This window comes from Bactrocera neohumeralis, chromosome 2 (genome assembly GCF_024586455.1).
Source record: "Bactrocera neohumeralis isolate Rockhampton chromosome 2, APGP_CSIRO_Bneo_wtdbg2-racon-allhic-juicebox.fasta_v2, whole genome shotgun sequence".
Lineage (NCBI taxonomy): Eukaryota > Metazoa > Arthropoda > Insecta > Diptera > Tephritidae > Bactrocera > Bactrocera neohumeralis.
The window spans coordinates 12,732,203-12,745,745 of record NC_065919.1 but is presented as its reverse complement, the minus strand read 5'-3'; the positions used below and the strand labels follow the sequence as shown (position 1 = coordinate 12,745,745).

General features: G+C 36.0%; 1 protein-coding gene across 7 annotated transcripts in view; it reads right to left on the bottom strand.

Moving 5' to 3' along the window:
* Nucleotides 1-13,543, bottom strand: part of LOC126762974 (trithorax group protein osa) — a 97,621-nt gene that overhangs the window by 59,883 nt on the left and 24,195 nt on the right. For all 7 annotated transcript variants that reach the window (XM_050480087.1, XM_050480141.1, XM_050480107.1 and 4 more), the window contains exon 3: nucleotides 8,002-8,229. In XM_050480087.1, the coding sequence (XP_050336044.1) occupies nucleotides 8,002-8,229 (228 nt within the window). The remainder of the gene's footprint in view (nucleotides 1-8,001; nucleotides 8,230-13,543) is intronic.

Below are 13,543 nucleotides of genomic sequence, written 5' to 3'. Positions count from 1 at the left end.
TATTGCTTTCAACTTAATTTATATGTAAATACATAAAGGTGTTCATATCATACAGTATGGAAGTAAGATTGGAAGAGACGCGCCGTTGCGACGACATATGCAGACGTGGCAAGCGCAGGCGACTTTGTCTATAATTTTTGGTGAAGTTTTATTTTGTTTACTGTATATGAAAATTTAATAAGAGAAAAAGCGGTAAAATTATAAAGTTCACAATTCAGTGGTGAATAACAGTTTATTGTTCGGCTGGGATGTGAATCATGGCAGTCAGGTGAAGTTGGTTCGAAAAATGGCATTCAATTTTTATTTTATCTACGAGTAATCCATTTTAACGCAATCGATCGTGATATATTTGAGTGCGAGCTTTTAAAGTACTGCATTGAGCATCGCTTGCCTATCCAGTAGTTTGTTTGTGGACTTGTTGGTTAGAGCAAAAGCCCACTTGTCACCTGCTGTTATACCCAAAATTTCGAACTACATGACTGAATTGTAGTCATTTAGTTTGAAGCTGCCTTCTGTGTATGGATTACTACAGAAGAAGCCTCTTCCTGTGCCAGTTTCAGCCTTTGATCAGTCAGTGAATAGGTAAATTTTGCCGTTGCAACTGTCGGTCACAGAAACATTGGTCCAATTTTCTCTACTGGGGGAATGGAAAAGATGTGTTTAGTTCCTCGTGGGTCCCCTTTATTCGGGCGCAGTGCCGGCTTCAGTGCCCGAGTTCATAAACAAGGTCGAGTATGATACCGTGGTCGTAAGAGACGCATAGCCTGGCTCCAATGACCTGAAATCAAGAGTCAGCTGGCCGTAAACACTGCTCATACTCCACTTGTATATGTATTGGCCGGATGTCAAGGAAAACCAGAGGCTTAGTTGGCGTAGTTGCACCTGTTTAGGGGTTTAACGCGGCACTTTTTCGTTAATGACATCCACCACACCACATACGTTAATATTGGACGGATAAAAATTTGTAATAAAATACCTTAAATGTACTTTTTGCCAGTCCGGGTCAAATTTGATCAGATGGTACATATACATAGGTTAGGGTTTGTTTGTTTTTCGTTATAATGGTTTGTCAAAAAAGTCTTGCGGTATTTTTATTGAATTTTTTTTTTTATTGAAATTGAAATGAATTTTTGATGACTCATGCCCAGCTCTTGACCGATGCTACGGTTGCTACTATGCCGGTCTCTTTCGACCAATTCAGCGATTTTATCGCAATTTTCGACGACAGGCCTTCCGGAGCGTGGCGCATCTGCGACCACCTCTACACCAGAACGAAAACGTTGAAACCATCGTTGTGCGGTGGAAATGGAAACTGTATCGGGTCCATAAACTGCACAAACTTTATTGGCGGCTTGAGATGCATTTTTGCCTTTATCTTAGTAGTACTGTAAAATATGCCGTACTTTCTCTTTATTTTGCTCAATGTTTGCGACGCTATAACTCACGAACGACTTAAAAGAAACGACAATCAATCAAACACGTGTTAGCGTGTGAAATGAGCTTTACAAAAAGGTATAGCATGACCCGATGCGACGAATAAAACTAGGACTACGCGCTTTCAGCGCCAACTAGCGAAAATTCCGCAAGACTTTTCTGACAACCTAATATTTGCAAACTTTACATTTGGTTTTTATGTACCAAAGTACTATATATCATTAAATTTACAGTTCTTCACTCTGCCTCCAGACTCAACAACGCAATACTTTTTAAAAAAAGCTTTAAGCATATCTTTATTTCTAAAAGTATTGCATGACATTTTAATTATGGAAAAAAACATGAGAAAACTCTACGCATGTAATACGCGGTGAAAAAAAATCGAGCCTGTAAATTTTTGCGGATTTTTGCAGCCACAAATTGTACAGAAAAATCAGCAAGGAATTAAAAAACGGCATTGAATTAATTATTATTCATGTGCCAGCGAAAACTTTGCAGGACAGTCACTATTCATTTTTGTTATGCATTTTTTTGTGATTGCATACAGAACAACAACACATTTACATGTTTTTTGATATGGTGGTAAACAACAAAGCTTCTGCAGCAGGACACGTACACATACAAATATTATGAGTGTAAATGTATACACACGCGCACATTGTTCCATATATAGCTCTTTTTCACAATGCAATTTGCATCGTATTTACTTCAGTAGTTTCATTAATTTCCCATTTTTTACAACACGCTAGCATAATGCTCTGATCAAAGGCTAGGCTCTTGCTCGTCATAAGTTTCATGTACGTGGGCGTATGTATTTGTCGGAATTTTTTCAAATATGTAACATTTTAAAATGTTTATTTATATTTTTTTACTAAAGAAATTTAATACAGGCAAAAAGTGCGTATTTTTTTATATTTGCATTTGTGTGCGTAAATGCGGCTGTAAATTATAAATTTATTTGTAAATGTAGACCACTAAGAAATGAATGTTGAGCACATTTTTTATGCGGTCAAATGTAATTGTAAGTTTATTAAGCAGGAAAAACATCAGCTATGCTTTAATGTACTAATTATGATAGATTTGGATCATATTAAGAAAGGAAAATCACATATATGTATGTATGTATGAAATTCAAGCATTATTTTCAACCTAAAATCGTTTCATGATACTATAAACTTAAAAAAACGCTTAGACTCAAAAATCACAAGCCTTGCATCAATATAGTACTAGTTATTATTCCTACTGGGTATTGAATTCGGGCCACGCACGCACAAAGCAATATTTGCCGTTTCACAATTAATTTGGATTGCATTGGCGTATTTTCAACTTTCATTTCAATTCATTGCATTTGTTTCTTCACAAAAACTATTTCAATTCAGCGAAATTATAATAAATCCCAGATATTTTGTTGGTGCTTTATACAAGTATACCATATTGTTATTGTATTTTTTTACTATTAACTCATGCTTGATTATTAAATATTTTTCCAGTTATTAAAGTATATTTTATACTTAGGAGAAGCATGTTTGCAGAAGCTGAAAACAATAAAAAATAACAAATATTCATAAACAGTGTCTACCAATCAAGATGACGTGATTTTGACAGTTCGTGGCTGCCTTGTTTGTTTACGGATTTCTGTAAAATTTTGTTAATGTTCAGTAAGGTTGGCCATTCAATCATGTTACGTTTCACTTTGGTACAACGCTCCAAGCTTATTACGCGAATTCAGTTCTCTGGTGGATACTGTAACAACTCTTTTCGCAAAACACGGTCTTATCAGATGAGTCTCATTTCTGCCTTAATGGCTTCATCAACAAACAAAATAATCGCTACAAATTTTTGTTATATTTCATTTTGAGATCATTTAACATCAATCATGTTGGTAGACCCTTTACAAACAAGTGTAATAAACCCGTAATCCGAAAATAAAAATTAAAAAAATAATTGTATCGATGACTCTTGACATTGGAAAATAATTACAAATATTTAATCAAGAGCTACAGTGACGTTTTTCATATGTGCATACCGGTTGCTATTATTTTCACCAGCATTGTGTATCTGCCAATTCTTAACAGCGCAAAAATGCGTCAATTTCAGAGTAATGCGCCACTTTTTAGCTGCAGAAATTATTATTTATTTTATTGTGATTTTTAATTAATTGCGTGGCTTGTTGGATTTATATACTTTAATTAATCATTAAATATTAAATATGTGAGCGCATTGATTTTGAACCAAAAAAAAATGTTGAAAGGACATTATTTATACGTAGCGCTCTTATTCAAACATTTTTAATGCATAGCATAGTTTATGATAGAAACATTTTAAATAATTCAACCTAATATAGACATTGATAATAAGAAACAGCCACAGTGCACTTCTTATAGCGTAGCAGGGTATAAAAAGTTATTGATTTTGACCAGTTTAAATATGGCAGCTATATGAAATACTGCTAATGATGTAAAAAAATGTGTTCTGAAATGGTGGCATTGCTTGGAAAGTAATATATGCCGAATATTGTGAGGATATCTCTTCAAATAGGAAAATGTTCCATGTCAGTTGAATGACAGCCATATATGTACATATGTATATACATATGTACGTCTAAATCGACTCAGCTCATTCAACTGATCATTTATATAACGGGTTTTTCAATAGAGACGCTACAAAAGTAGAGCAATAGGGACAGCAAACGACACAATATGTTTTCCCGCTCTTTTGACATTTCTCTTCAGTAAGATTTGCCATTACGATCCAACAACGAGTCGAAAATAATTAAAACTTACTACCGAAATTCGGAGTCAGTGGTACTTTCAGAGTGCTACGTCCAATTTGTGGTCGTCATGAACGTCCTGTCAGATCAATAAATGAGCGTTTAGTGGAAAAATTTTAATCCAAAGGCACAGTACAACATGTTCCCGTGCCAGTGGGACAAAGAAGTGCCTTTAGTGTCAAGAATACTGCTGCCGCTAGCGCATCAATTGAGAAAGACCCAAATCAGTCTCCACACGTCATTCTCAAGCGTTGGACATCTCTGTGACGTCTTTGTGGCGAATTTTGCGAAAAGATCTTGGCCTACATCTTTACAAGATCAAATTGATGCAAGAACTGAAGCCGCTTGACCACCAAAATTGTCGTATGTTCGTGAATTGGGCTGAGCAATAACTTGAAAAAATTTGTGCGGTTTATGGACCAGCGACGTCACGTTACTGTGAATGAGAATCGCTACCGCTCAATGATTACCGAATATTTTGGGCCCGAATTGGATGATATGGACTTGGACAATATGTGGTTCCAACAGCACGACGCCACTCAGCGAATATCACAATCGATTGATTGAAAACCAAGTTTGGTGAACGTGTTATCTCACGAAATGGCCCAGTCAAGCGGCCGCCTCGGTCGTGTGATTTGACGCTGTTAGAATATTTCCTGTGCGGTTACGTCAAGTCAATGGTCTATGCCAACAAGCCAGCGACGATTGATAAACTTCGTACGAATATCGAACGTGAAATTGCAACAGTTTCGGCCGATTTATGCTTGAAAACCGTTGAAATTGAGTTCAGCGTCTGCAAGCGTGGCCACACAAAAGAAATCGAGTGCCGTACATAATGACATCGAATGTACTTTCACAGGAATGAAAAATTTTATTGATATCCCAAACCGTTTTTGTTTTACTTAAAAAAAAAACCTTTTGAAGCGCACTTATTGAAAACTCCGTTATATACTTTACACAGTCTGCGACGTTTCCTTCAGGATGTTACAAACTACGTTGTAAACTTCATGTACCCTGTTCATGATATAAAAATTAGAGAGAACTCTGTAAAGGTCCAGCTCTCAAGTAATTGCTCAAGAAAAAAAATACATTATTTCTTCAAGTAATTTTGACAGCTGGTTACGCATTGTGAATGATCCACATTAGAAGAGCAAGAGAGAATAAACAAAGAAAAGAAACTTTGTGCGTAATATGTATGTACTTATATATGCGTGTAGTAACATAAATATTTTCATTGCGATTTAAGGAATGTTGTTGATGATTGGTAAGTTTTATACAACATTTCAAAAAAATAGACTTTATAATAATGATTTTAACTAATTTAGGATGAATTTAACGATTACTTTGAATTTCCTTCAAGGAACAATTTTTGATTTCATGTTTCTTCGCAAAACCAGGTTTTTTTATATGAACATTTTACATTTCTTGAGAGCTGGATACTAAGCTTAAGCCTTAAATACTCCACTAGGATTATTAGAATTTCTGTTTGTACAAGTATCAAAGTACAATTCATATTTTAGTAATTTTCGGAAATATAATATAAAGATATTTTCATGTAATTCTTGTAACACAATATCACCAATTAATTTGATTTCGAAAATTTCTATGTATTATAGATGTATGTGCATGGTATGCATCGACTCTAATACTAATGTACACATATGTACATATGATGTGTATGTAGATGGGCGCACACTTGCCTGGATGTGTGTGTTGATTACTTTGTATAAGTCACAGGACGCAAAATGAAATTCCTAGCAAATAATTTGAAATTTACAAAAGAAATTTCTGAAATTGAGAAATTTTCGTATTAAATTTGCTCTTTAGAGACAACTGATATTATATTAACATGAGTAGAAATAGATTAATTAAATTGAAAATATATTAAAAACTGAGTAAATATTTTGAGCCTCTATCACTTTTACAATTAGTCTTATTAAAGAATTGGAAAATATTATATATATATATATTGATTTACAAGCGTCATGGCAAAAGCCATGTTTTAAATGAGAATATTTCGTGGAACACTTGCACTTATTATTTTGCATTAAACTGCGAACAACAGAATATTTAAGCCATTGCAACCACAGCAACAATAATTAGATAGTTTGTAGTAATAACAACAATGGCAAAGCCGTATTTATCATGATTAAGTGGCAAGTGATAGGTCGAAGCAGCAACTAAAACAAAAACAACAAACGAGTCTGCACAATGCAGTGGCCACACACCGAACAATAACAAGGCACAACAACATAAGCGCAAAAGCTTAAATCGACCTCAGCTGCAGCTGCAGCCGCAGTACGTGCCACGCATAGCAACAGTCAATCCAATAGCAGCCAGCTGCAGCAGCATCAGGCGCCAACGCTGTCGAGGACAAAGTGTTCAATTGTAATTGATGCGACAAGTGCAGGGATAGAATAGTGGCACACGCACACGCCCGCAAATGCACATATATTATTTGCACGGCGTTTTGAACACGGCATGTATGTGCATATTTGTATGGATGTACATATGTACATATATACGTATGATTTTGCATTGACGCTCACATTTCGGACGAATGTACGTCAGGGCTCTACAAGTTAATCCACACTGCATTGTTGAAGGACAACAACAAAGGACGCAAATATTGTTAAACCGCAGGTGAACACATCTACATTGTTGCATTTAATGTTATGGCAGTACATTAGCAACAACAAGCAGCACAACAGTATACCCAACATAAGCATTTTTGACAGTTGTGTGACATCACTATAGCGCTATTACAATATAAAGGATCTAGCTGAGTCAACTGGTTAAAATTTAGATTTATAATACTGGGAACGATGAAAATAAAGCTTTTATACGCATTTTGAACAAATAGCTCAGAGATAATAAAGCAGGGGGCCTATTCTGTAACTCGATTCGAAAATGTATTTCTATTCGAAATTCGGATCTACTTTATCATTATGCGAAAGTTGTACCACCCTGTGCCAGAAAAAATACGTACAATTTTCGTTTTTGCTTTCTACAACTCAAAAGCTATCGAATATTTTATTCGAAAATTGGCTTGAAAATCCGAAAATCGAGTTACAGAATATAAAAAATCCGAATTCGAGTAAATTGATTTTCGAATCGAGTTACAGAATAGGCCCCCAGATATGGTCTGAATATGACAAGAATAGAACCAGAACAGATCCTACTATTTAGATGTGGATTATACAGTTACTACAGCCTTATATAAATATTAGCCGCAGCTGCAATCTTGGAGGTAATATGGAAAAGGTTTTCCACTTTCTCTGTGAATGCCTAGCTCTTTCACTAAGCCGACACGAAATACTTGGAATCCCAACCTTAAATGGTTATCCACAAAAAACATAACGGATACAAGTAAATGGTGGGAGCGCAACGATGAAACAAAATAGCAATTGAGCCCAAAGGGGCAGCACTCTTAAGTATTACTAAGACATTTAGACACAATCTCAAGGCAATTAAAAAATTTGGTTCCTTGCTTTTGTAATGCTAATAGCCTTCGTGCGAAACGAAAAATATAAATAAAAGAAGTTTTTTCGAAATAAAAAATGGCGAATTTCTCACTAGATGTGCAATAATATGCACACTATCGTCTGGGCCAGGTTTATGAAAATGTTATGCGTGTGAATGGGTGCAATATAGATATTTTTGTTAGGAATTTTTGTAAAGGATAAGTAATTTTACGTATAAGAATCCAATTCCAGGCGAATCTCAAGATTTTCTCAATACATATTTATACTTTATAAAAGTAAAAATTAACAGTGGTGCTTTTTAATTGCACTTACCTGATGCTGTGAGTAGGCAGTTCGATGATTAGGACCTGTCGCCGGTCCAGGCGGTGTAGGATACCGCTGTGGATACGGTGAGTATTGTGCAGCAGCCGTTCCTTGATTTGATGATTGCGGAGGTGGCGGTGGTGGACCGCCTGGCTGTTGTTGGGGTGAACTTGGATAGGAACCTGAATTTTGACCATGTGTTGGCGGATAAGGTGATTGACCTCTGGAAGTATTTGTCTGCAAAATCAAAAATAAAAAAAAATGTGGTTAAATATATTTATTTGGCAACACTGAAGAATTTTAATTTTTTATAAATATAAACTATAACGACTTAAGGGGCTATACCAGTGTGACACTTTCAAAAAAAAAAATTTTTTTTTTTTGGTTTTTTCGATAGCTTATATATTCAAAAATATCCTGTGAAATCGGCGAGGTCGTATTTTAAATAGTTTTTGAATGGCAGCGTTCTAAATAGCGACCGCTCAGAGGTGCAAACATATATAAGTGAAACTTTAAACGCATTTTTCTCGAAACGACATTTTTCAAATTTGCTGACATTATAACTCAACGAGAAATTAACCGATCGACTTCAAATTAAAACTGGATATATGTAGTTGAATACATTTGCTATACAATAGACTACGATCTTTTTGATTGGCTGAAAATTGTCAATTTGGCATTAAAAAAACGACAATTTTTTTCGTAAAAAAACGATTTTTTTTTTTCAAAATGGCGCCATTTTCTTAATTTTTGATATTTTTCAAAGATCGTAGTCCATTGTATAGAAAATATATTTAAGTTTAATAAACATTTTGAATTTTTTTGTTTCAGCCACTCAATCGACCGGAATCATGCCAGCAGTTGAGGCACATTACTCCGTTATTTTTCAATATTTTTGTAAAATTTTTTTTTTTTAATATAGCTAAAAATATACTTTATTACGTCCATAGAACGTCGAAACATTCAATCTAGTACTTTCTTTTAAAAAAATTCACGAAAATCGCCTAATTTTTCATGCGTCACACTGGTATAGCCCCTTAAGCATAGTATAGTATATCATATAGATATAGGAAGCCTTCTTCCAAAACCGGACTACCAAAATTCTTTATTAAAATGCTTAGGTATTGTGATGACGAAGAAGTTAAAAACAGTTTTAAAGGGAAAAGAGAAATTCTAAAATGTGTTTGAGCCATACTTTTTACAGAAACAAATTAGCAAGTACTAAGAATGCATTTGAATTGAACTAAAGAAAATTGTCAAACAGGATATGTATTAATAAATATGTAAATGTGTATGCGTGCCTACAAAAACAACAAATACAATACAAAATACAAACAAATCATAACCGAAGCGTGCATATATGATTTTTATTACCCAAAAGATACAAAATCCTGTAAAAGCACTCAATGCAAAACGCACTATACTACACCTAGAGAGTTGAGCATAGATGTGCATACAAATAAACACATACTCGTATGTATGTACATACATCTAATTACATACTACATGATGTTTGTGACTTTCTTTGCTTGCAGCAGTGCTTCAGTATCACATATCTTGTAGTTTCAAATTAAGGTCCATATCCTTATTAAGCAACAAAGACAACTGAATGTCAACCATATGGACACACGCCGTACGTACCACGTAAATATATTTGTATCAAACAATTACTTTGCCATTCTCATTCTTGTCACCCACACGCTCTGCTGAACTATATGATTACCCCGGGTGTCAAGGTAAAAGGTGAAACGCGTTACAATAAAATTGAACTAGCATCAATTGGAAAATAATGACAACATAATTTGTTTCGCTACAAACCATTAAAACCAGATTAGTGTAACGTCGTTGCGGAGAACACGCGCCGATTTGACTGAGAAATATGTTATTTTGGCCGAGCGCTGATATTTAGGTGTATTTTGCGTTGTTTAGCATACGAAAAAAGTTAGTTCAACCACAACTACTATTAAATGCCATCAAAATATTTTTCCGATGTTTAGCGTAGTCTTTAACTATTCGGAAGACTTTTCGAAAACCTTGCCGATAAAATATATTGAAATAAACATTTGTTTCTATGTTTTTCCTAAATAACATTTAAAATTTTGCTTGTTACCCGTACAAGCAAATCTTGTATCAATTTACCTTTACAACTTTGTTGTTTCTGTTTCATGTAAATTTTTTGACAAGAACATCATCGATCAATCGAAGATAGTTATAATAACTTTCATCCCCAGAAAATATGCAGACCAATAAAAAGGATGTGGCCGGTTTATGAGGTGGAAAACTGTAAAACCGACAGCAACTGCAATAAACGCAGTGAAAAAGAGTCAAAGCCTTCTTGTAATAAAAATTTAAATCGAAACTGCCACAGAGTGTAACGCATAAAATAAAACCAAATAAATTATCAAATTGGGGAGCAGCTGACATTGAAAAACAAATTACAAATCGAAAGAACAATTTGAACAAAAAAAATCAAATAAAATGTTGCGGAACATTGCCGAAAAAATATGTATGTCCAATTACACCAACCGTGGGCTGCCGGAGGGAGCGAAAGCGAATATACGCAAAGAGGTCGAGGGCAATAACAAGTGAAATAACAGTAGCGCGTAAAAACCCAAGGAATATTGCGCGGCAACATTTACTACGAAATTTGAAAGCATCATCTGGGAGAAAAAGATACAAACATACACTTGCATACAAAATTGTTGGTAGAACTGAAATTGGCACTATGAGTAATGCATTAGATGCCGAGCCCCCACAAAGATTTCTGGAACCCCTGGCGAGCAAGGGCGACGACTATAATTATATTATTGCAACGACTATGCTTGTCATAACCGCTGGCTATATTCTATCACAGAAGCTACAATAACAATCAATAAACAATAAAAAAAAACGACAGAAAAATTAACTATAACGCGAACTACATAAAATGTATAAAATAAAGTGGATGGCGGCATAAATAAAAGAGAGAAAGAATAACATTCAATGACATTAAATAAAAAACAAAAAACGAGTGAAAATAATTTGTTTTTTTTTTTTTTAAGTGAATATCCCCCAATGATTTTGCAATATTTTCCCTTACATTTCATTTTTAATTTCTTCGATCACTACTTAGGTCCCCTAAATGAAAATAAACTGTGATATAAAAAAATATATATGTACATATATGTATTATAATGATATTAAAAAAATTTTGCTTTCGCAAAAAATTGCAAATATATGTATAAAGCATTTATATTAAATCGAAAAGAGATGAAAAACACAACAACAACAAATGAGTAGACATTAGACAAAGCTAGTAGTAGTAGTCAAACGAACGAGTGCTCAGCACTGCAGAACTATGTCGCGGCCCACCCGCATAAGAGCATAAGATAGGGCGCAATTATACGAACCACGCACAACAATCATATCTAACGAATGGAAGCGAAATGACAAACACGACTTCGTCGGCATGAATGTCCTTACTCGTTACTTCGTTCGTCGCAACCCTCGTGTGTGTGCGCAGGATTCGTTTATTCTCTACCAACGAATTCAAAGTGAACATGAACGAGAATATGTACACACATACAATGATAAATCTACATGTACACACATTGGGGTATATAATTTTAATCGATTTTCCATATCCATCCAACACCGTAAATGGTTAATACATATTCAATGAGCTCCCATCCACCTGTCACCAGGCGCATCCGATACCACATGCACGTACACACACATACAGACCCACAGACCGAATCATAGAGGACAACTATATGTGAGGCGGCCTGAAAACGCCACCAGCCATCAAGTATCGCACGAATAAAAGAAAATCTCAGCAATACACTTTGCGTTGGATGAACCCGACTAAACGCCCAGCAACGTCATATGCCAATCGTATAGACAGACTATTGCTGGGACAGTCGGTCAACTAATCGTTTGTTCGTTGTTCCGTTCGATCCTGCCGTCTGTCGCACGAAACTGTCAGGCTGCAGACTGCATTAGTGCCAACTGCCCACATTTCAGGATTGCCGCTACTCTTCTGTACAGAGCTTGTTGGCTTTCGGGCCATTCAATGCGGACAGACATAATTTCGAGCACTTTGACTAACACTAGGAATGCGTGCATGTGGGTGTGCGTATATGTATACATTGGTGTACATATTTCAATACCAAGAAGGTTGTATCGTTGGCTGCTGGGTTTACCATCAACGGAAATGTGATTTTGCCGAACAAAGTGCGAAATGGAGCAAAAAAAAAAGCTGCATAAGAGCAACCACGTAAATCGATTAAAACTGAGAATTGTTAGGTCGCCATGAAAAACAGCTGATTGCATGGATGCTGCTGGTACGTGTGTTACGGGTCTGAATGGGCACAGTTTGTGTAATGTCTGTAAGCAACTACGAGAGTTAACAAAGCGGAAGATTATTGGTGTGGCGCAAAAATATGAATGAATGTGCTACCGTTATATATGAATGTATATAGGTGTTAGGCGCTTAAGACGGCCTCTTGTATTGTACATGTGAAGTATAACAGAGTTCTAGGGAATGTTACGTCTAATTATAATAGACGAAGCGATGTTTCGTTTAATATGCAGTGATACTAATCTTCTATCCTGACTTTGTTATATACTCCCTCAGCCGAGAATGTCTCTTGACAGAAATGCTTCTTGATGTCGATCATGCCCAAAACATGTTCATGTATATACAATTAGGGAAATTCTTCGACTTAGTGTGGTAAAACGGAACTATGGAAAGTTAAATAAGTAGGTACGAGTGCTTATAGTCACAATAGGATTCGTTAATCAATAGACTAACCTGCCGGCAGTGCAATCGCACATAGCTACCTGTCAGGATATTCCCCTTAACAAGCCAATAGCCAACACACAGTGCTTTCTATTCAAGTTCGCACTTTGCCTACAGTAAATCAGCATTGGTTTGAAGAAGGCGACTAACCCGAGTGAGCGCATAAAGCCGTACACAACCGCTCACACGTGCGCAAAAATAAAATAAAAATTATATAAATTGTGTAATGCGAAAGACGAAAAAATTGAGCTGATGGCAAGAAAAACTTTGCTGCCATTAATGAAAGGATTTTTTCCCTTCCTACCCTCACCCTGCGGACGGATCAGGCGAGTGGCAAATGCAGATATTACGGAACTGCTGAATTGCATGGTAAAGCGAGGAAAGGGGCTGCGACGCAGTGCGAACAGCAGTGACTACGAGACTCCGGGTCACAAATGTGCGCATATGTACATACAACCAAAGAAACGAACGCCCGACACAAGCGCACAGAAAACCAGCCCTTAGCTTTTGCCGGCAAATGGATGAACGAATGACGAGCGGGCGGTCGGTCTCGCGAACAGACGGGACATGTGCAAACGAAGGACGATGTAATGCCGTAACATTTTATAGCAAAAAGCATCTTTGGCAATTGTAAACAAAAACAACAAAATCATATAAAACTGTGACGATTTTGTTGTTGCTGTTGTTGTTGTTTGCCAACCATGCGCCAAACAATAGGTGAAGGAATACGAATAACAGTGCAGAATGCGGCAATAAATCTAATGGAAGGAT